At 40.5% G+C, this 24633-nt stretch overlaps 1 protein-coding gene across 1 annotated transcript in view; it reads right to left on the bottom strand.

Moving 5' to 3' along the window:
• mRpL27 (mitochondrial ribosomal protein L27) overlaps window positions 1-4860 on the bottom strand; it is a 47565-nt gene extending 42705 nt beyond the window's left edge. The window contains exon 1 of the mRNA XM_090371275.1: window positions 4755-4860. Within this exon, the coding sequence (XP_090227401.1) occupies window positions 4755-4803 (49 nt within the window). The 5' untranslated portion in view covers window positions 4804-4860. The remainder of the gene's footprint in view (window positions 1-4754) is intronic.
• Between the last annotated feature and the right edge of the window lie 19773 nt (window positions 4861-24633).

Here is a 24633-nt window from a genome sequence, read left to right as displayed (position 1 = left end):
AGCAGATATCATATTCACATCCAAGGAGGAAGTGAATCTTCTGCTGAATACTAGACAGAACTGGATGAGGATTATACCTCACAGATATTAAAGCCTGTAACACACTGAGAGAAGAAAGAACTGCAGAGAGACTGCTGGATTGAGGTCTGCTTGTGCTCTTAGTGAGAAAATAATATACTTTGATTTTTTCCAGGTTTAGTTTTAGCCCAAAAAAGCGGCATGTTTGAGGGTAACAGATTTCGACAGATCCTTTGCCGGGTCTGGTGAGGTGTTAGCAGAGCTTGATAGATAGCATATGATATCATCAGCGTAGGCCATAAGTGCAGGTATCTTGTTCATTAGCAGTAGAAATATTGCCGAAAATGGCACTGCCAACATCCACCTTGGTGTATGCTGACTTCCACCTGCTTGGTGATGAAGAAATTCCCTTGCTGAAAGATGAGAAATCTCTTGGCGAGTACACTTCTGAAGAGTGTAGCGATATTACCCGTGAAACTGTAGTAGTTCTCCAGCACGTGAGATTATTAAACTGTACTGAGTCAAAGGCAGCTTTCAAATCCAGGAAGATAGCATGAAGAACAGATCCTTGTTCTCAGGCCTGAAGGGTTTTCAAGTTTAGAGCCTGTGACATGTTATTGGTGATCTTTGTGAGAGTGCATAGTGTGTGTGTGCGCGCGCGTGCTGAGGTCGCTGGAGAGGATCTGATTGCTGACAGTTTTGAAAATGAACTTCTCTAGGCATTTGAGAAGATGTGAGGAAATGGAAATTGGCCTGTAGTCAGTATTGAGGGGTTTTGCACTTATGGAACTGGGACAACTCTATAATTCAGCCAGCGGCTGGGATGACTCCCTTTTGTAGGATGCTGTTGTACATCTTCGTCAGCTCCTCGCTGATGAAGTAGGAGGCGATTTCTAGACAAAAGGTGGGAATAGAGTTACTTCCCATCGTTTTCTTATCGACCAGGGCATCGATCGCCTTGATTAGCTCCTCTTTGCATAGCAACACTTTAGTGAGGTTAGTTAAGTCGTAGTGGGTACTGTTCCAGGGGAAGTTTGCCGCTTCACTGTCTGTTTTGAAGAATCGAGTTACATGATCGCTCCATTTGGCTAAGTCTAATGATTGGGGTGACCCAATTTGATTGGTCGACCAGGCTTGCTGTCCACAGGCTATCCTTTTCTCCATAAACTTGTCGCTTGCCTGCTTCTTGTATTTTTGGACGGTGCTTCTAGCTAGTGAATAAGCTGAGTATGATCTCTCTGAAGGTAGTCTCTTGAATTGAGCATGTAGTCTGCTTTTCTTTAAATTGATGTAGAAGGGTGTTGGACCACCATGGCTTCGAGCGTGGGCAGATGACACATACTCTTGACATAGCCACTCTTGCAATGAATGACAGCCATCTCTGAAACCAAAACGCTGCTTCCTCAATATTAATTTCATTAAGAGCTTTCCAGGGTTAGCACCTAAAGAGGTCAATTGACGTGTCAATTTTTAAGTATTTTGGATCATAGAGCCTTCCTGATCTTTTGGGTCAGGATATATTATAATGGATATGTCATAATAGAGAATTGCAATTATCTATAGAGTATGTAAATAGAGGAGGGGGTGCCAGGAAAGCTGGCTGAGACCGCCTAGTGCAACAAATAAATAAAAAATGTCATCACTAGGGCGTTGCTATTTTTTGGTCTTCACAAAGACCACGCATTTAACTCTTTCTTGCTTTTTTTCTGCTAAATTGTTCTACCTAGCTTAATTCTGAGAATTTTGAGACTCACTCATATCTGTGGAACATGGTTCTTTGTGTATGACTGTTTCTAAAATTAGATCCAAATCTTTTTTTTTTTCTTTCTTTTTAGAATGTTGATGATAAAGTTATCAAAATCCCTTAAAATAATAGCATCAGTAAACGAAAGCTTACAATTTCCACTCCAGGATGAAAGTGATATTATAAGAAAATGATTTTCAAACTTTATAATTGTCAGTCAATATCTTATGACTCCTTTTCCAAGAAAGGAATTATGGAAAGCCCTTCAAAATATGTCAGTTGATCCAGAGCTTGTGGAACTGTACGATAACAACGTGGCATATATTAAAGTTGGGAATGCTTTATCTAACCCAATCTATCCAACAAAAGCACCCTATCACTTTTACTGTTTAATGCTTTCTTCAAATGTGCTTTACAAGAATGGAAAAGAAGTTCTTATGGAATGGGAGTACCAATTAATGACAGAATCTGTGGAGTCTAAATTTTGCTGATGATCAGGTTATCATTGCGCAAGAAGTTTATGATTTAGAATTCATGTTGAGAAAATTGCATCTTACATATGACCAATGGGGCCTCTATCAATTTTACAAATTCAGAATATTTAAGCACAGCAGAACATCCTGATGAATTGGAAGTTATACAGTCTATACATCTAAAGCCTGTTGACTTTTTAAAATATTTTGGATGTAGATTAACTAAGAAAGGATTAAGGAAAGAGGAAGTTTACACACAAATTCATCAAAGCAGGAAGATTCTTAGTGTCCCCAACTCTATACGTTGTGACAACAATATCTCCTGTAGAACTAAAAAACATATCAAACAGTTGTTAGTGGAATTGGTACTGTGCTATGGCTATGAGGTGTGGACATTGAAAGAGGGTGAAAAAAAAGAAGCTTAGGGCCCTAGAGATGGACTACCTATATTGGAGTGCTAGGGTTTCCAGGCTACAGAGGATAACGAATGAGGAAATAAGATGTATACACACAGATGAAGATTTTATAGAATGAATAGAATAGTCTATGGGAGATACTGTTGTCCCACTATATAGAGTTGAAAGCACTAAGAATCTTCCTACTTTGACGAATTTGTGTCTGGACATCTGCTGTGCATGAATGATGAGAGATGGCCTAAAATTATATGAGAATAGCTACCACAAGAGAAAAGAAGGTGAGGATGCCCTAGAAAAACATGGAAGGAAGGTGCACTATCAGTGATGAGAAAGAGAAAAGTAAACTGTTTGGTTGTTTTTTTTTTCTGCCGTGTGTTGCTGTCACATTTTCTTATTTTGTTTATCTCTTTTTGTGTTTTTTTATACAAGCCTACAGGCCAGGACTGATGAGGCGAGTTTTATTTGTATTTCTGTGTTGTTTTTGCATATCATTAACCTAGTATTAGTAACTATTTTTAAAGAATGCAACCTACACAACACTCAATCAACATTGAGTGTTGTGTAGGTTGCATTCTTTAAAAAAAAAAATTCTATATTGTCATTTTGTGCTTATGCAATGAGCAATTTTATTGTTTATTGCATGTGTTCATTGACTTTCGTTTCTGTTTAGCGAAAAAAGGTTAGGTTTTTATGCAACTTCGAGATGGATTCAAGCAAAAACCGGCCGTTAGACGAAAAAAAAAAAAAAAATTATAACAGGAGTCACGTTTTTCATCAACTTTCATTTGTGTTTAGAAAAATGGTTAGGTTTTCAGGTTAGGTTTTTACGCGACTTCGTGAGGGATTCAAGCAAAACCGGTCGTTGCACGAAAAAATAAAATTATAATGGGAGTCATGTTTTCAATTGACTTTCATTTGCGACTTCAGGAGGGATTCAAGCAAAACCGACCATTGGACGAAAAAATATATATAATGGGAGTCATGTTTTTAATCAACTTTCATTTGTGTTTAGTGAAAAATGATTAGGTTTTTAGGTTACCTTTTTATGAGGTATTCAGCAAAAACTGGTCGTTTTCAGCATGTCATGTTACTTTTTGTTTCTTGTTTTGCAAAAAAATTAGTTTTTGTGAATTTTATTAATTTTAACTCTGACGTGTTATGTTGCATGGCATTTTGTCTTCCTGGAATAAATTGCATTTACTTTTAGTTGTTGCTACGAAAAAATTGCCGTTTTGCCATGAATTTCATTGTTTTTCAGCTCTGACATACTGTTATGGCACGTGACATCCGCCATGTACAGTCATCGAGAAGAAGAGGGGACCGCAGTTAGTGGATGGAGTTATGAACTGTACATCACTGCTTTTCCCCCTCTTCTTCTCGGCACCGTTTCATAAGGGATACCGTTATCTGGAGTATTACCACAGACTCCACTAATAACCCTTTTTGCTATTAGTAACTCTAACACAGCCTGTGTGTCTGCTTGTCCTCAATATTCCTCTCTGCCCAAACATGCTTCATAATCTGGACACTTTGCACTTCAGGTCGTTTCACATCCAAAAAAACTGCACAAAATCCCCTGCTTGCAGTTGAAGTGAAAGTGATTTTTACATTGCACCCAGGAGCAATGGGTTATATTTGCCAACCCTTTATGTAAATTATATAAAATATTAGGCTGAACTCCAGATTACGGGTACAGATTGTCACCGCGTTGCAGGCATGGCCAAATTCGGGACGGATTCAGCAAAAGAAGTGTAGGTTTTTTAATAGCTTTCATTTTTAGCTAGTGAAAAAAAAAAGGTTAGGTTCCCGTAGGCCGGCGCCTGGGGCAAATGTCTGCTACTAACTCTATTATTATGCCCCTGGAACCCATTCTAATTAAGTGAATCCCATTCCTCTAAAAACAGGTACCTTTTTTTTTTTTTTACAAAAATTCTTTTTCTGAGCACAGACCGCACTAATCGTATGCGCCAGCATCAGTCTGAACAGACAAGTGCAGAGAGAGCCCCATCAATTAACTTGGTACTGGTGATCATCATTAGGACCTTAGCCTTCATGTACACGCTATTTAATCATATGTAATTCTAAAAACTTTGAAATTCTTACCTGACAAGAACCTAAATCTTTCGGTAATCATTACTCCGTTACACAGCATCCTGAGAGAAGATACCTTATTAACTCACATCCATAGAGTATTAAGATATGTTCACATTGTCCCTCTAGCGATGAATTGTCTCCAACAGAATTACCGCAGAAACTGACTTTGAAAAACGCAAAATTCAGCACATTCTAAAATTACCGTAACTAAGTACAGTACAGTATTAGTATGATGTGCCAATTTTTAGGGAACGATCGTGCATACACCATCATCCCCCAAAAAATACCCACCTTATTTATCCAACTACTCGGATTGGATACTCTTGAATAGAAAGGGTGCAAGTTTATTTGCGGATGCTAAGAGGGCAGTGATAGGTGGGTCGCGGAGATACACATACAAATAGTTTAACTATAGCTGCAGGCAGAAGTGAAAATGATTCTTGCATTGCTACTATTGGTACATTCAGCATCCTGAAAAGCAAGATGTCTGGGAGTTCAAGCCCTGCTGTCGTTCATCATGGAACAAATGAATACATGGGCTGTGTTAGGGTAACTAACTAAGACCAAGTGCATGTATACTTGCATGTACACTGATGCTAGGAGCATTGTAAAGAAATTTGATGAATTTGAAGTACTGATTAAATCATAAAATGTAGACTTTGTAAGAACAGCACAGACGTGGTGCCACTCAGAAAAAAAGTGATATTGAATTTAAATATGGGGAGTACAATGTATACAGGAAAGACAGACAGATAGGAAAGAACACGTGGATGGAGTTATGCTCTTAGCTTATTCAATCAAAGGCAGTGCATCCAATTGAGATGGGTGACCAGTACAACGTTGAATCAGTTTGGTGTGATATAAGTACTGGGGAAGCTAAATTGAGAGTAGGAGTGATTTATAGGCATAATGTCGGTGATAAGTATACCAAACAGCTATACAGGGAAATAGCCCGGATTAGAAAATCAAAATACCTCTTAATGTGAAATTTTAACTTTCCAGATGTTGACTGAAATTTGTGAGTTGCTCAGTCACAGACTAGCAAGACTTTGTGGATTTCCTGGATGATGTTTTCTACAGCAGCAGCAGTACGTGGAAGAGGCAAAGAGAAGAAGCGATACTATTGACCTGGTTATCAGCAGTGATTCTTTATTCATAAGAATCTGCAGTAAAACTCATTTGCTGGCAGTGATCACAACTTACTAATGTGGAATTTAATTAAATCCATAACTAGTTTCAAGGATAAAGGGAAAGGCTTTTGATTTAGTAAGGCTGTCGAAAATTCTTAAACTGTCTTTAAAAACTGTCTCCGACATTTCTTAAATTGTGTGCAGTGGGACCAGTTCATGATGTAACGAACAGAAAATTCTAAATCAGAGGAATTCAAGGAAGTAATTAAAGAAGCTACTAGGGTTTTCAAACAAACGAAGAAATACTGTTCAAGGTTAGAACCTAAATGGATGTCAGTTTGACTATTGAGACATGTGACAGAGAAGAAAATGTCTCAATAGTCAAATTAATTATAAGGTGATACAGAAGTCTATGGTAGATGTAAATTATACTCTGTGATCAAGACACAAAGGTCAGGCAAGCAAGGCAGATAATAAAAATTCTTTGGAAAAGAATGCAAAATTAAAACAACAAAGGCTTCTATAAATAAATAAATAAATAAATCTTTATTGTGAAGTAGAATTACAGCACAATATCCCATCACGGCGACGAGCGCCAGGGGTTCACAAAGAGATAACATAAGTAAAAATTCAAATGGCTACAAAATATAGCGAACACATACAAAAGGCTACAAAATACAGATTACAGATGCAAAAAGAAATACAAATACATCATAAAAACAAGGAGCTGAACACAAATAAAGAAAAACAAATACAACTTGGCAGTGATTCGGGTTTCAAGAGCTTTGATAAAGTTGTGTCTGTCCTTCTTTTTACTTATTATGGTGTCGATGTCGGCGTCCACACGGTTGAGGGCAGCGAGCATCTGCTTGGGCAGAAATCTTTCGGTGAGTACAAGCCTGTTGTGGTGAGCCACAAGTGCTGGTACCGACCTTAGGCTTGGCTGTGGAATCCTCCAAGAGCAAGCATTCCAAATATTTGGAGATGATATTTGGCCTGAGATGAGTTTGGCTGTGAAGACCAGCCTCTTTTCAACGATCAGGAACTTCAACCTCGGGATGTCGAGTGCTTGTGCCATCATGGTAGTTGTGGTAGCGGGAGGTAGCCGAAGCTTGTTATTCGCCCATTTCAGTAGCCAGTACTCAGCTGTGTGCACCCGCTTAAGGTTTGTATGTGCAGCAGAGGCCCATATTTCTGCACCATAGAGAATGGCAGGGTAGACGGTGGAGGTGATGAACCTTTTAACAGTGGCAGGATGTCGGACGTGTAGCAGCTGCTGCTTTGAGATCCACCGTAGACGAGAAAATCTGGTACTGAGTTTGTCGATCTGGTTGACAAAGGACATCTTTTGGTCGAAGAGAACGCCAAGGTCTGTGTGCGAGGGCACATTTGGTATTCGTACCCCTGCGAGTGAAACGTTGAGTACTGTCGGCATGGATTTAAGGGAGAATATAACCTGAGCAGACTTCAGAGGGTTGATTTTTAGATTGAAGTTTGCCAGGTACAATTCTAGATCCTTAAGTTGGGAATTGATCCTGTTGCTGAGCTGGGCGGGGTTGTCGCCAGGGTTAATTGGAGTCAGCAGTTTGAAGTCATCGGCATAGCATAGGAGACCATTCGTTGAGGCAATAATGGGCACGATGATGGCTGTGAACAGGACACCAGACAGGACACCACCCTGCGGTACTCCAGCAGTAATGTCGCAGGATAGGGTATGTTGCTGCCGATGGAGAATAAGTATTCTGTGACTGAGAAGTGATTCCAAAAAGCACAGCATATCACCTCGAATGTGAAAACTCTCCTTAAGTAGGAGGAGCAAGGCCGGAATCGACACGGCATCAAAGGCTGCGCTTATGTCGAGGTATGTGGTTGCTAGCTCAGCTCTTTGTTCGAATGCTGAGAGAATTCGTTCTGTGGTGGCTGCTAAGTTAGTGATTGATGATTTTCCTGCGATAGCATAGTGGATTTCAGGTGGTTTCGTCTGGAGGATTTGTTGAGTGATTGTGGGTAGCAAAGCCTTTTCAAGAGTTTTTAACAGACAAGAGGCAACTGATATGGGTCTGAACTGGCTGACGTTTGTGGCAAATTGGTTTTTGGGGATGGGGTACACTCTGTATTTATTCCACTGGGGTGGGAAATAATGCTCAGCGAGGCATCTGTTGTAGATCGAGCGAAGAGGGCCTATGATGAATGTGCTTAAGCATTTGATCATAAATTGTGGAATTCCATCCTCCCCAACAGTGGCTGTTGTGGGAAGGGAATTGATGGCACGTATGAGCTCCTGTTCCGTGATCTGGATAGTCCCTAGGACATCCGAAGGGTTTTCATAGTCAGGCTGGACAACTGTAGATGGGACTGTGGTTGTATTTGAAAATCTGGCGATGTATTTGAGCCATTCTTGAGGATCAAGCATGTGATTGAATCCACCATGTGGGGCAGCATAGAATGGCTTTCCTTTCCTCAGAGTGCGGTTAAGGTTCACTTGGATTGCGTCAGCTTTCTTTCGATTAAAGTGGGCCCTGGCACGGGAAAAGGCGATTCTGTCTTTACTGTCATTCGTATGCTTCCATTTCTTATGTAGGACTTGTTTCATTTTGAAGCTGTTGTTAAGATCAGCAGTCCACCACGATCTGGAACGGGGAGTTACTGTTACTCGTTTGGTGGCAGCATAGTCGGTGACGGATTTAATCCAGTCAGACAGGAGTGTCACTGCAAGGCTGAGGTCGCAGTCAATGAGGACATCCCAAGGAATGCAAGATGCTGCTTCTACACAGAGTTGAGGATTAAGGTATTTAGGTGCTGAAACATATTTGACTATTTTGTTGTCAGGGATGTTGAAGTTTGGCACCTGCAATGACCATGTCAAAACTATGGGCTGGTGATCAGACAGGAAGAATGCGATGGGATCATCCTCAGCTGTGCATGGTGTTGAAGCAAAAGCGAGATCCAGTAGGTTCAATCCCCTGGTGGGGTTCTCATTGACCCGTATCATGTTGATGGATTCGAAGAACTCGCAGAGCCTGATAAAGAGGTGATGTCGGTTTGGAGGCAGGTTAAAATCACCACAAACAAGGCGTTGTGCAGACGGACGAAGATGATTTAAGAGCCAATTCCCTAAATCTTCAATAATTTCAATTGTAGGCCCTGGGGGAATATACACAGATGCGATATCAATGTGGCTGGAGTGGAAGCGTAGCGAGACTATAATCGCTTCGAAATCTTCAGTTGTAGTTGAGGTCGAATTCTCATATGAGAATAGGGAGGTGTTGTACAGTATGGCTACTCCACCGCCTCTAGATTGCTCCCTGGATGCAGACAGCATGTTGTAACCAGCAATAGCTGAGCAGAAGAGTGTATCTTGATTAGGTTGAAGCCACGTTTCTGCGAGGCAGACCACATCAGCGACTTGGGAGAGGAAGATCTGTTCTGCTGAGTCTAGTTTGTTCCTAATGGACATGATATTTTGGAAGTACACCCTGATGACGGGTGTTCGACGAACTTCCGTCCTGATTGGAGGTGTTCTGAGTTGGCGTGTTCGAAAGCGAACGGCTCGACGTCCTGACGAAATATGGACTGGTATTTTATGGGGTCCATCACCTAGGGGGCTCAGGATACTCGTATCATGGCGGAGTGGTGCCTTAACGGTGGGGTTTGGCAGAGGAGCAGTGGTACGAAAGGAGGACTGTTGAGATCTTTGGAAGTTGTCCGGGAACAAGTCCCGTCAGCTGTGGGTAGTGATGTTGCAGACTTCGTTTTGGTGCAGAAGTGGAGGTTGGGGAAGGTGACTGGTTCTCCTATTATAGAAGGGTCGAATAATGGTGCCAATAGGCCAGATGGATTCGGTCCCAATTAAATTGAACAGGTCCTGTGCGCATTCAACCCTGAACGATGCGCAGCGGGGGTTCCTGGTGTGAAGTTGCTGCACCTTTAGTCGAAGGTTTAGTTGATCACGTAGAACCTCAGCAACATGGTTTGCTGTGGTATTTGGGGCTAAGCGAGATACGAAAAGTCCACTAGAGGATCTGGACTTCTGCCGTCTGGGAGGTGTGTGGGAAGGCTGCAGTTTGGAGTTGGTCGATGTGCCAATTCGAAGCCATTCACGTGAGGCCGTACTTGTTCGTTGGCTCACCCTGAGGTTCATACTTGTACTTTCCTCTGGTTGCATAGGATAGGATGGATATGCAGTGGGGTGAACTGGGAGTGGAAATTGTAATGTGGAGGAATTCGCTGGTTCGAATATTGAATTCGCTCCGACACTTAATCCCAGGCCTTGTGAATATGAGAATTGCGAATGAGGTATGACAGGACAGGCATTGCCAAGAGTTGGGTGTGAAGGTGGAAATGATGACTTTTGCCTCATTGGCATAGAGGTAGAGAATTCGTTATTGCAAGTAAGAGAGTTTATACATGCGGTGCCATTGACCGTTGGTGGAGCCTGCTTCTGTAATTGTGGAAACCTCTCTTTTGTTGAGTGGTGATTAACATCAGTTGCCCTTTTCAGGTTCTTCTTGAGCGCACGTGAATGATGCGCTTTTGTGGATGGTTGTTGTCCTTTCCCATCTGTTTTTAGAAGCTGGCTGGAGTGAGGAGATGGCGCACGACGAAATCCTGTGTTTAGCCGTTTTTCAGATTCGTTCCTACCTAGAGCTTCTGATGGAGGACTGGGGATTGATTTTTTCCTACATTCGGGGCAGACTGATACTGTAATGGCCTTTGGGTAATTTTTATATAATCTACGAAGTTCGTCTGAGTTCAGAAGGTTAGTGAGTTTGCTCGGATCTGCTAGCTTACTCAGTTCGATCTTATTATAGATATCAAGGAGTATAAATTTCATCTCCTTGTTTTCTTTGTGTAGCACTGTGATGTCGTCTTGTAGCTCTGCCAGTTGTGCTTTTGAGATTTCATTTCCATGATCTATTTTCGCTATTGCTTCTGATGAGGGTGTCCTGAAGTTTAATAATTTATTTTCAAGCTGATTAAATCTGGAGATCAGCCGCTCGGTAATCTCAACAACTGCGTCCTTGATTCCAGAATATGACACACCGGGTTCAGGTATCCTCAGTTCTAGTAGTTCGTCAGGTTTCGCACCTGTGATGTCGGTTCTCTGTTGCCCTGAGTCCTTTAACTGTGTAAACTCAGCAGAAAGTTGAGAGATTGCGGTCTGAATTTCGTTTACAGAATCACGTAGCTGAATAAAATCCCGACGGGATACGCACTCCAGATCGGTTTGTAAGTTAGGTGAAGTGTCATCGATATTCCTCGAGTCATTTTCTGCTTGTTTGCAAAGTTGACATTTCCAAGAATTTTTAATTTTCTTTGCAAGTCTTTTCAGATTAGCGTATGGGCTACATGGCCCACAGAGGCGAACGGCTTTGCACGAAGTGCACACGAGGACATAGTCAACTTGATAACCACACCCTGTGCAAGTAGTAGGTTCGCTCATGGCTGCAGAAACCATAGGTAATTACGGTTTAAAGGATTAGCAGCGTCCTTGAAGACAACGAAAAACTGAACGGCAAATACAGAAAAACCCCGGGTTATCCCAAGAACACAAGTGGGGGGGGGGAAGAAGTAGCCAGCGGCGAGCGTGGCCCTAGAGAGAGGTGCCGACGGCGAAGCAGACCACTTTCTGACAATTGCTATAAGGGATTAGGCAAGGTGTTTGTGGTAGCACAGCTCTCTAGTTTATTTCAGGTGCAGTCTTTAAAACAGCCGGAGGCAATGGGCTAGGTACCAAGAGGTAGGAGCACTCACAGTCGTCAAACACTGGTTATCAAAAGCCAACTGCTTTTGTTCTATAGTAGGGAATTGGAAGTATTGTATCGTATTGATAAAATCAGCCAAGAAATCATATAAAATAAAACATTACCTGAGGAAGATGCAAGCCGTTATTACCGGACAGATCATCAATTCAAAAATTTATGTACGTATCGTATACACTTATACTAACAGTAGAAGGAAGGAGTTCAATCACATTGGGACACTTGATATTAGCATTAGCATTAGTAGAGGCATTTGATGCAAGAAAGCAAGCTTATGTAGCATCGGCCAAAAAAAAAAAAAAAAACCACTTCCACTTCACCCCTCTGTTCGTTCAAAATACCTGTCCAGCTGAGCCTTAAACTTATTTAGGCTATCAACCTCCACCACAAGGGATGGAAGTCTGTTCCACCAACCAACCACCCGCTGGCTAAAGGCTAATTTCCGCACGTCTATCCTACATCTGTCTTTCCTCAATTTGAATTTACGCCCTCTCAGGTGATTTTTCTGAGCTAGAGGAAGAATCCCATCAGCATTGAGCATGCTTAAACCATTCAAGGCTTTATACACCTCTATCAGATCACCTCGCTGGTGCCTAGTCTCCAGACACTGTAATTTGCAAAACTTAAGCCTTTCTTCGTAAGAGCACCCCTTTGTTCCATTCACTAATCTTGTTGCCCTTCTCTGTACTCGTTCCAGCAGCTCTACATCCTTCTTGAAATGAGGCCTCCAGACCTGTATACAGTACTCTAGGTGTGGCCTGACCATCGCCTTATACAATGGAATAATCACTTCCTTATCCCTGCTGGAAAAATTCCTGTATATCATGGACAATACTCCATGAGCTACTCTTGCAGCCCGTCTGCACTGCTCAGAGAACTTCATATCTGCCTGCACAACCACCCCCAAGTCCCTTTCATTCTCTACCACTGTCAGTGTAGTACCACAGAGTTGATACGTTGCTGTGGGGTTGCTGTTTCCCATGTGTAGTACTTTACATTTGTCAATGTTAAACTTCATTTGCCACCTCTCAGCCCATCTGCTCAACCTTTCCAGATCCTGTTGCAGCAGCATAGTGTCAGTAGTGTCCTTGACAACCCTGCCAACCTTTGTATCGTCTGCAAACTTGGACATTAAGCCCGATATACCATCATCATTATCATTTATAAATACAGAAAACAATAATGGACCCAACACTGAGCCCTGAGGGACTCCACTAATAACATCAGTCCACGATGAGCAGTGTCCACTGATTACCACTCTCTGTTTTCTCCCCCTCAACCACCCCTTTATCCATAGCAGCAATTTGCCCCCAATGTCACACTGCTCCAATTTGTGTAGCAGTCTTCCATGTGCAACAGTATCAAAAGCCTTTCTAAGATCCAAGTATATAATATCAAAGTTATTCCCTGCATCCAGTTCCTTTGTGACTGCATCATAGTATCCAATCAAGTTGGTCAGGCAAGACTTCCCCTTAACAAAACCATGCTGTGTCTGAGCTATAACTGAAGTCTTATCTAAATGATCCTGCAGTGCTTCTTTAACCAGTGCCTCCATTAATTTTCCTGGAACAGAAGTTAAGCTCACAGGTCTATAATTACTTGTGTCAGCCTTTGATCCTCCTTTGTGAATTGGGGTCACATTTGCACATTTCCAGTCTATGGGTACCTCCCCTGGGTCCAAGGAAGCTCTCATAATTATGGCTAAGGGTTTGCTTACTTCCTTTGCTGCCTACTTTAATATAACTGGATAGATCCCATCCACCCCGGGTGCCTTTCTTGTGTTTATCTTCAACAGTTTCTCCTCCACTTTACTCACAGTTATTTCAAGATTCTGTAGCTTACTGCTAGAGTTGAATACACCTTTGGCATTCCCCTCGCTGAATAACTCCTCATGTGTGAATGTCGATGCAAAATATTCATTTAGTTTGTTAGCTACCTGAGCAGGATCATCAAAACTTGACCCATCAATATCAAGTGGACCAATCTGATTCATCCCCTTCCTTCTAGAATTTACATAAGTAAAGAATTCTTTGCTGTTTTTCTTTGCATCCATTGCCAAGGATTTCTCGTAATCTGCCTTCGCCTGCCTAACCTCCTTTGTAACTTGGTTGCATATCAACTTGTATCTATCATAGGCTTCTGTGTCATGTGTTAATTTGTATGTATCCCATGCATTTTTCTTCTCTGCCATATGACTCATTAGTTCATCTGACATCCATTTTGGCCTAAACCTTGAAGAATATTTCTTAGTTGGTATGTAAAGCCTAGTAGCTTCCAAGTTAAGTTCTTTGAATGCTTCCCATTTTGAATTTGCTGTTGGTAACATCATCAGTTGGTCCCACTGTATAGAATTTAAATACTGTCTCAGTCGATCGTAGTCGCCTTTACGGAAGCAATAACCCTTCCCTTTTCCCTTCCCAGGTATAAGCTAGTCTGTAATCAGGTCACAAAGGAGGTTCGGCAGGCAAAGGCGGATTACGAGAAATCTTTGGCAAAAGATGCTAAGAAAAACAGCAAGGATTTCTTTACTTATATAAACTCTAAAAGGAAGGGGCTGAATATGATTGGTCCACTTGACATCGATGGTTCGACTGTTGATGATCCTGCTCAGATAGCAAACAAACTGAATGAGTATTTTGCATCTACATTCACACGTGAGGAATCATTACAGTTTGAAAATGGAAGAAGGTTATCAAATTGTAGCAGTGTGCTTAATGATTTTGTAATAACTGAGAGCAAAGTGGAGGAGAAATTGTAGGCACCTGGGGCGGATGGGTTCTATCCAGTTATATTAAAGGAGGCGGCAAAGCAACTAAGCAAACCCTTAGCCATAATTATGAGAGCATCCTTGGATTCAGGGGAATCCAAGATAATCAAAATTATCTCAATTAACCACCCGCTGCCTTTAGCCAGCGGGTGGTTAATTGCTGGAACAAACTTCCATCTGTCGTTGTGGAAGTTGATAGGTTAAATAAATTTAAGGAGGAACTGGACAGGCAATTGGAGGGTATGGTGTGATTTTTTTTTTTTTTGGCTGATGCTGCATAAGCTCCTACACTGCTTTCTTGCATCAAGTGCCACTACTACTACTACTACTACTACTACTACTACTACCCCTAATGGTAGTTACCTCTTTGAGTAAATCCCACTTCAGCACACTGTGATCACTGCCACCTAGTGGTTCATTTATCTGCAGATTCTTAATGCATGAAGAATCACTGCTGATAATCAAATCAAGAGTATTACTCCCTCTAGTTGCCTCCCGAACATGCTGATGTAGAAAACAATCATCCAATAATTCCACAAAAGCCCTGCTAGTGTGTGAGTAACCAGCCCCCAAAATCCAGTCAATATCTGGGAAATTAAAATCTCCCATTATAAGACACTCTGATTTACTGGCCCACTCTATTTCCCTGTACAGTTCCTTATTATACTCATTAGAGTCATTAGGCCTATAGCACACTCCTACTCTCAATTTTGATCTTATTATTATTATTATTATTATTATTATTATTATTATTATTATTATTAGCCATATAGTGCAAGGAAGCCTGAGGCTTATGCTGCACCAGCTAAAAAAAATTCCAAGTTACCCTGAGAGAGAGAGAGAGAGAGAGAGAGAGAGAGAGAGAGAGAGAGAGAAGGGAATCACCAAGAAAGAGAAGAATGATGCTATCCAGCTCAGGACCCTGGGTGTGCCCAGCCCATACCCACCAGATGTGAGCCCCTGGGGATGTCAGGGATGTCGGAATTTTTTTATAGTAACTGTTTTTTTTTTTGTTTAGAAATCTCGAAAATGATGTGCAAATGCAAGAGTTGTTCTTTCAAATTAAACAAAAACTTTAAATTATTCAAAAGTTTGAAAACGGTGCATCCGTTTAATCTCTAAAGAACCATTATAAATATTGGGGACGAAACCATACGTCACATAGTAAAAAATAAAGGGAAGCTATTCGATTTAAAACCGACATCGTAAAAAATAAGGGGAAGCATCGTGTTGGACACGCGAATAATACGTGTTAAGTTTTTTTCGTTTTGTTTTTTCCGTGGTTAACCGCGGGTAACTGAATCAACGGATACGGGGCCACAACTGTAATAAATACAATCGGCAAGGAAAGAGATTTCACTAAGTACAGTATACACAATTAAGTATAGTAAGTATATTAAGTATATAATGGACATGCAGATGATTAATACATGCTGATAATGCAGTGATGTTGGCCGAGTCAATTTCCGTTAATATCACCATTTTGTGCAGTCACTGATTGACAGTAAAAGAAACTAATTTGGCTCTCATTCTTCATCCCCAAATCCTGCTAAGGTGATTAAAAACAAATTAACTGAATTAGATGTCACGGTACGAATCAGTAATAAAAAATAAGAAGTTACTAGTAATAAATAAAAAATAAAGCTAAAATGATTAATATTTTGCTACTGTCAGCGAGAGATCCAGGAAAATTTTAGAAGGGGTGGGGGCACATGATGAAAAATCTATAGACAATCAAAATACAGTATGAGATAAATGTGTTGTAATCAATTTATGACGTTTCAGATTAGATGGTTTCATGCCACGTATAAAGATTGCTGCTGACTGCAACTAGTGATGGGCAAGAGACGCTAATTACTACCTACAACACACCAAGCAATTAAAATACTAATTAAGAAAAAAAAAGCAATATATATATATATATATATATATACCAATTTTATTTAGTTTGCCTCAAAAAAAATTTCTCTTTTCCTTTTTATTTTCCTACCACCCTCATTTTGATGCTCACTATTATTTAGCATTGATTAATAATAAATTTCTTCTTTCCCTTTCAGCTTATCTATATATGATTTGGCTTTTTAATTTAGCCTTTAATTCTATATAATTTTACAATTTTTCTTTTTATTTTTTTTTTATATTTTTTTTTAGGTTTTTAACATTCTTGTTTTTCTTTCTCACTTTTTTCCCTTACTGACTTTCCTTCTATTAGGCTCGGCATCTTGTGTTAAATACTTCTCCATCTTTTGTATTTTCTATTAATTCTTTCTAATATATATATATATATATATATATAATGAATAACTATGTAATAAAATGACTACAGAGTGAACGAGAAAACTTTTGTGTTATTCTCTCTCAAGTAGGCGTTGGTGTTCACTTACACGGAGTTGCACTTTACCCTTTCAGGATCATATTCCGACGTACTTCCCTGGGTAAGCAGGGAAGTTCACTTTCTTGTTAATTTTGTTTTTTATTTTGCAGTTTCATAGTTTTAAATGTGTGTATTTAATGCTTGTTTGCGGGTAGCAGTTAGTAGCAATCGTTATAAGCGCTATAAAAGCGTCTAATTTTTTTTTTTTTTAAATTATCTCTAAACCTTACCATAGGTAAGCCCTTGTTTACTGGGCAGTTTGCTGGCACCCCTAAAGAAAGAAAAAAGTATAGCATCCAGTAAAATGAACAGTTACGAAGTTAATTAGAAAGTCAAACCTATTCGGAGACAGGAAATTTTTGTATATAACAGTTCGAAAGAAGACTAAAGCCCAAGTTATAGAAGTGTTGGAATCGGCGTTTATAGGGACGTGAATCAGGCATGTCAAACTCGTTTTGCACCACGGGCCATATAAGCTATTTCGTATTAGGCTTAGGCCACATGCCTTCAAAAAATAAACAAAATACAATTTTTAGAATTACTGTATTTATTTATAGATAACCTGTTTTGTATCCTACGTTAGTTATTAAATTAAAAATACTTACAGTATTTAATAAAAATAAACAATAAAACCACAATTAATTATTATATCATTTTTTAGAGGACATTTGGCATCGTTTTCCACAAAGCAGATCATCAAATTTTGGTTGAATGTATTGAGCTGATGTAACGTTTAAGATTGATTATAGATGGTGATCGGTTAGTCTTGACCTTTCTGGTGTTTTGTTATTTTTCATCGAAGGAAACAGTTACTCACATAAGTATGTGCTCCCGAACATAGCCGGTATGTTCGTAGCGAAAGATAACATTTTTGGAAATCGATCTGCGGGTAAATTAGTGTAAAAGTCTGGAATTCCAACTTCCGTATATTTTTGCTTTAGCAAAAGGTCACATTGGATTTCGATTAATTCCATTTGTAAGCTCTCATCAACAGTTTCAATATCAATAGACATAGGCCATTTAGAACATTACGATTTCATCCAGCAGCTCGAAGAATCGTTTCAATGACTCGAAATCCATCAACATCTATAGTTATCTATGTTTTCTGTCTTCCAGAAATGAAACAAATTGTCAATGTTAAGCCCACGTGCTCGAATAAAATTTATAATTTTGGAGACTTTTTTTAGCACTTCCGATATTTAAAATCTTGGAACATAATATTTGCTGGTAAATAATGCAATGAAAATGTTCGAAATGATTATTACCATGTTGTTTGCGTGTTTATTTTAGTTTTGCAACGACACCATTAGTAATAGCCGTCATGGCAGGTGCGCCATCAGTTGCAAGACAAACCAACTTGTTCAATGGTAATTTATATTTATTCAGAATTTCCATGAGTTCCCAAAAATATCAGCTGCAGTGGTTGTATCATGCATAGGAATAATTTCTAAAAGCACTTTACTTTTTACTTACTTTCAAGTTCACATCACACCCACTAATAAAAATGGCCAGTTGAGCAATATCTTGAATGTCTGTACTTTCGGTAATTGCAATAGAATAAGCTTCAAATGTGGATATCATTGAATTGAGCTGATTTCTTAAATTTCAGCTATTTCATCGATATTAGCTACTGTGTTTCTACTTAAGCTTACACTTTTGAAGCTTTTTACTTTCTCTGGACACACTCCCGCTACTTTAATTAAACACCCACTAATAAAATCTCATTCTTTAAAACATTTTGATTTGCCCGGGTTCGAATCCCGTTGATGACGCAAGGAACTTTAGTGGGCTTTTATCACTCCGTGGCTGAGTTAGCCGGTATCAGGCGTAGATAGAAAGATTTTTTTCCACATAAACTGGGGGTTTTTCGTCCAGCAAACAGGCAAATCAACCAGAGAACGCACGCACTTTATAGATAAAATAAATATATGAGTAAATGTAATCATTTATGGGGAACCATAATATCATAATTTTATGCTAATTTTTTATTTATGCTGGAGGCTACAAACATGTTGGTTCCATTTGAGAAGCAGCAGGATTGAAAATTGTCAAATTAGCATTAGCTGAGTCATATGATGCAAGGGGGGCCTCCGTAGCCGAGTAGTCAGGAGCGGGAATGCAGTAGCACACGCTCCTTGAGTAGACCGGGGTTTAAGCCCCTGACTGCTGAATACGGTTGATCTGCCAACCCGCATTGGACCAGCGTGGCAGATTATGGTCCATTTCCCTCAGCATGAATTGTTGAAGAGGCTTCCATCCTGCAGTGGGTTGATAATGGTTGCACTTTACCTTTACCTTTTATGATGCAAGAAAGCAAGCTTATAAAGGTAAAGTGCAGCCATCATCAACCCACTGCAGGATGGGTTGATAATGGTTGATAAAAAAAAACCCTTCCCCTTTCGGTCACTCCAAATGTTTTTCTAGTTCAGCCTTAAATTTATTTAAGCTATCAACTTCCACAACAACAGATGGAAGTCTGCTCCAGCAATCAACTACCCGCTGGCTAAAGACAAACTTCCGCACATCTGCTCTACAACTGTCTTTCCTCAATTTGAATCTATGTCCCCTCAAGTACTTAGTCTGAGCAAGCAGGAGTATCCTTTCAGCATTGAGCCTGCTCAAACCATTCAAGGCCTTATATACCTCCAATCAGATTACCTCGCAGGTGCCTAGTCTCCAGATGCTGCAACTTGCAGAACTTAAGAGCACCCCTTTGTTCCACTCACCAATCTTGTTGCCCTTCTCTGTACTCATTCTAGCAACTCAACATTCTTCCTAAAACGAGGCCTCTAATCCTGTATGCAGTATTCAAAATGTCGCCTGACCATTGCCTCTGCTAGCAAAATTGCTATCATTGACTATACTCCATGACCTGCTCTGGCAGCCCGTCTGCGCTGTTCAGAGAACTTCATATCTGACTAGGCGCCTCCGTAGCCAGGCGGGAAGGAGCAGCAGTGCCAGCACAGACCTCCCGACCAGATCTCCCAATGTTTATGTCACACCAAACTGACTCCACACTGCACTGTCCAGCGATGTCGACTGGCTTCACTTCTTTGGTTTTTATGTGTTTCGTAACTAATAGCATAACACCTCCCCCCTTCTTATCCTGTCTATCCTTTCTGTAGACGTTGTACTCCCCAAATTGCAGTTCCGCATCCCTTATATCTGTGTGACACCACGTCTCTGATATCCCAACAATATCTGCCTTCGATGTTTTGAGCAATACCTCAAATTCATCAAATTTATTTACTAAACTCCTAGCATTGGTATACACGCAAGTATACCTGCACCTGTTTCTATTCTTAGCTACCCTAACACAACCCATGTGTTTACTTGTACCGCAATGGCTCCCAGCAGTCTCTGAAATACCATGCATCTTGTTTTTCAGGCTTCTGCTCATTCTAATAGGAGCAGTGCAAGAATCTCTTTCACCTCTGCCAGTGGCTACTGTCAAACTATTGGTCTTTGTCTCCCCCCAAGCTAGCAGTTTTCCGACCCACCTAACACTGCCTCGATAGCATCAGCAAATATTCTTGCACCCTTTCTATTTAAGTGTATCCCATCCCTGTAGAAGCAATCTCTCCTGTTAACAAGTACAGTCCAGGCTGAAAAAAATTCTACCCCTTGAGCCTTGCACAATCTTTCCAGGGCCGAATTGATCGACAAGGCTCTCATCATATACTCCCTCCTATCGTGTCTGGGCAGAATTGCAGACACTTTCAAATTCAACCCTAATTCTCGGCTTTTGTTCAACAGTGACCTGTACTTGTTAAGTAATTCTGCCGGTCTCCTACTCTTAATATTATTAGTGCCAACGTGTACAACTATATCACCTTTTGTGCCCTTAAAAGATGATATTCGCTCTACACCGTCATCAACCTTTGCCCCTGGCAGACATATCTATGGGGTAGCTGTTGATGACCCTGATCAGGTTGTAGAAAAGTTGAATTGGTATTTTGTATCTACATGCAACATGAGGAATTCTTCAGAGAAGGGGATGCCAGACGTTCATCGAACTCCAACAAGGAGATAAATGACTTTCTGATAACTCAAACGAAAGTTAAAGAGTAATTGTTGAAGAAGAATATAAAAAGGGCAGCTGGCTTGGATGAGATCTATCGAATCAAAGAGATTCTTGCACTGCTTCTATTGGAATGAGCAGAAACCTGAAAAAAAAGATTCAGGATATTTCAGAGACTGCTGGGAGTTATTGCGGTACAAGTAAACACATGGGTTGTGTTAGGGTAGCTAAGAATAGAAAAAGGTGCATGTATATTTGCGTGTACACCAATGCTAGGAGTTTAGTAAATAAATTTGATGAATTTGAGGTATTGCTCAAAACATCAAAGGCAGATATTGTTGGGATATCAGAGACGTGGTGTCACACAGATATAAGGGATGCAGAACTGCAATTTGGGGAGTACAACGTCTACAGAAAGGATAGACTGGATAGGAAGGGAGGAGGGGTTATGCTATTAGTTAAGAAATACATGAAATCCAAGGAAGTGAAGCCAGTGGACATCGCTGAACAGTGCAGTGTCGAGTCAGTTTGGTGTGACATAAGCATTAGGAGATCAAAATTGAGAGTAGGAGTGTGCTATTAGGCCTAATGACTCTGATGAGTATAATAAGAAACTGTACCGGGAAATAAAATTGGCCAGTAAATCAGAGAGTCTTATAATGGGAGATTTTAATTTCCCAGATATTGACTGGAGTTTGCGGGCTGGTCAAACACACACTAGCAAGACTTTTGTGGATTTGTTGGATGATTGTTTTCTACATCAGCATATTCGGGAGGCAACTAGAGGGAGTAATACTCTTGATTTGATTATCAGCAGTGATTCCTCATGCATTAAGAATCTGCAGATAAATGAACCACTAGGTGGCAGTGATCACAGTGTGCTGAAGTGGGATTTACTCAAAGAGGTAACTATCATTAGGGGTAAAGGGAAGGATTATGGCTTTCTTAAAGGCGACTACGATGGACTGAGACAGTATTTAAATTCTATACAGTGGGACCAACTGATGATGTTACCAAAAGCAAATGCAAAATGGGAAGCATTCAAAGAACTTATCTTCGAAGCTACTAGGCTTTACATACCAACTAAGAAATATTGTTCAAGGTTTAGGCCTAAATGGATGTCAGATGAACTAATGAGGCATATGGCAGAGAAGAAAAATGCATGGGATACATATAAATTAACACGCAGAAGCCTATGATAGATACAAGTTTATCTGTAACCAAGTTACAAAGGAGGTTAGGCAGGCGCAGGCAGAGTACGAGAAATCTTTGGCAAGGGATGTAAAGAAAAACAGCAAAGAGTTCTTTACTTATGTAAACTCTAGAAGGAAGGGGATGAATCAGATTGGTCCATTTGATACCGATGGGTCAACTGTTGATGATCCTGCTCAGGTAGCTAACAAACTAAATGAATATTTTGCTTCGACATTCACACATGAGGAGCTATTTAACGAGGGGAAAGCCAGAGGAGTATTCAACTCTAGCAGTAAGCTTGAGAATCTTGTAATAACTGAGAGTAAAGTGGAGGAGAAACTGTTGAAGATAAACACAAGAAAGGCACCCGGGGTGGATGGGATCTATCCAGTTATATTAAAGAGGCAGCAGAGGAAGTAAGCAAACACTTAGCCATGATTATGAGAGCTTCCTTGGACTCAGGTAAGGTACCTCCAGACTGGAGATGTGCAAATGTGACCCCAATTCATAAAGGAGGATCAAAGGCTGACACAAGCAATTATAGACCTGTGAGTTTAACTTCTGTTCCAGGAAAATTAATGGAGGCACTAGTTAAAGAAACACTGCAGGATCATTTAGACAAGACTTCAGTTATAGCTCGGACACAGCATGGTTTTGTTAAGGGTAAGCCTTGCCTGACCAATTTGATTGGATACTATGATGCAGTCACAAAGGAACTGGATGCAGGGAATAACTTTGATATTATATACTTGGATCTTAGAAAGGCTTTTGATACTGTTGCAAATGGAGGACTGCTGCACAAATAAGAGCAGCGTGGCATTGGAGGCAAATTGCTGCTATGGATAAAGGAGTGGCTGAGGTGGAGAAAACAGAGAGTGGTAATCAATGGACACTGCTCATCGTGGACTAATGTTATTAGTGGAGTCCCTCAGGGCTCAGTGTTGGGTCCATTATTGTTTTCTGTATTCATAAATGATATTGATGATGGTATATCAAGCTTAAAGTCCAAGTTTGCAGACGATACAAAGGTAGGCAGGGTTGTCAAGGACACTACTGACACTATGCTGCGGCAAGAGGATCTGGAAAGGGTGAGCAGATCGGCTGACAGGTGGCAAATGAAGTTTAACATTGACAAATGTAAAGTACTACACATGGGAAACAGCAACCCCACAGCAACGTATCAACTTTGTGGTACTGCACTGACAGTGGTAGAGAATGAAAGGGACCTGGGGGTGGTTGTGCAGGAAGTTCTCTGAGCAGTGCAGACGGGCTGCAAGAGTAGCTCATGGTGTATTGTCAATGATATATAGGAATTTTTCTAGCAGGGAGATAAGTAGGTGATTATTCCCTTGTATAAGGCAATGGTCAGCCCACACTTAGAGTTCTGCATACAGGTGTGGAGGCCTCATTTCAAGAAGGATGTAGAGCTGCTGGAACGAGTACAGAGAAGGGCAACAAGATTAGTGAATGGAACAAAGGGGGTGCTGTTACGAAGAAAGGCTTAAGTTTTGCAAAATACAGTGTCTGGAGACTAGGCACCAGCGAGGTGATCTGATAGAGGTGTATAAAGCATTGAATCGTTTGAGCATGCTCAATGCTGATGGGATTCTTCCTCTCGCTCAGAATAATCACCTGAGAGGGCATAAATTCAAATTGAGGAAAGACAGATGTAGGATAGGCGTGCGGAAATTTGCCTTTAGCCAGCGAGTGGTTGGTTGGTTTAACAGACTTCCATCCCTTGTGGTGGAAGTTGATAGCCTAAATAAGTTTAAGGCTCAGCTGGACAGGTATTTCGAAAGAACAGGGGGGTGAAGTGGAAGTGGTTATTTTTTATTTATTTATTTTACTTTTTTTTTTTTTTTTGGCTGATGCTGCATAAGCTTGCTTTCTTGCATCAAATGCCTCAACTAATGCTAATGCTAATGCTAATTACCACTCTCTGTCTTCTCCCACTCAACCATCCCTTTATCCAAAGCAACAATTTGTTTCCTATGCCACACTGCTCTAATTTTTGCAGCAGGCTTCAATGTGTAACAGTATCAAAAGCCTATCTAAGATCCAAATATATGATATCAGAATTATTCTTTACATCCAGTACCTTTGTGACCAGATCATAGTATCCAACCAAATTGGTCAGGGAAGACTTCCCCTTAACAAAACGATGCTGTGTCAGATCTATAACTGAAGTCTTGTCTAGATGAACCAAACGAGTACAGAGAAGGGCAACAAGATTAGTGAATGGAACAAAGGGGTGCTCTTACGAAGAAAGGCTTAAGTTTTACAAAGTACAGTGTCTGGAGACTAGGCACCAGCGAGGTGATCTGATAGAGGTGTATAAAGCCTTGAATGGTTAGAGCATGCTCAATGCTGATGGGATTCTTCCTCTAGCTCAGAATAATCACCTGAGAGGGCATAAATTCAAATTGAGGAAAGACAGATGTAGGATAGACGTGCGGAAATTTGCCTTTAGCCAGCGGGTGGTTGGTTGGTGGAACAGACATCCATCCCTTGTAGTGGAGGTTGATAGCCTAAATAAGTTTTAGGCTATCAACAAGATTAGTGAATGGAACAAAGGGGTGCTCTTACGAAGAAAGGCTTAAGTTTTGCAAATTACAGTGTCTGGAGACTAGGCACCAGCGA

Source organism: Mastigoproctus giganteus, chromosome 4 (assembly GCF_048544385.1).
Source record: "Mastigoproctus giganteus isolate SK-2022 chromosome 4, ASM4854438v1, whole genome shotgun sequence".
NCBI lineage: Eukaryota > Metazoa > Arthropoda > Arachnida > Uropygi > Thelyphonidae > Mastigoproctus > Mastigoproctus giganteus.
This window is presented reverse-complemented; position numbering and strand designations above follow the sequence as displayed.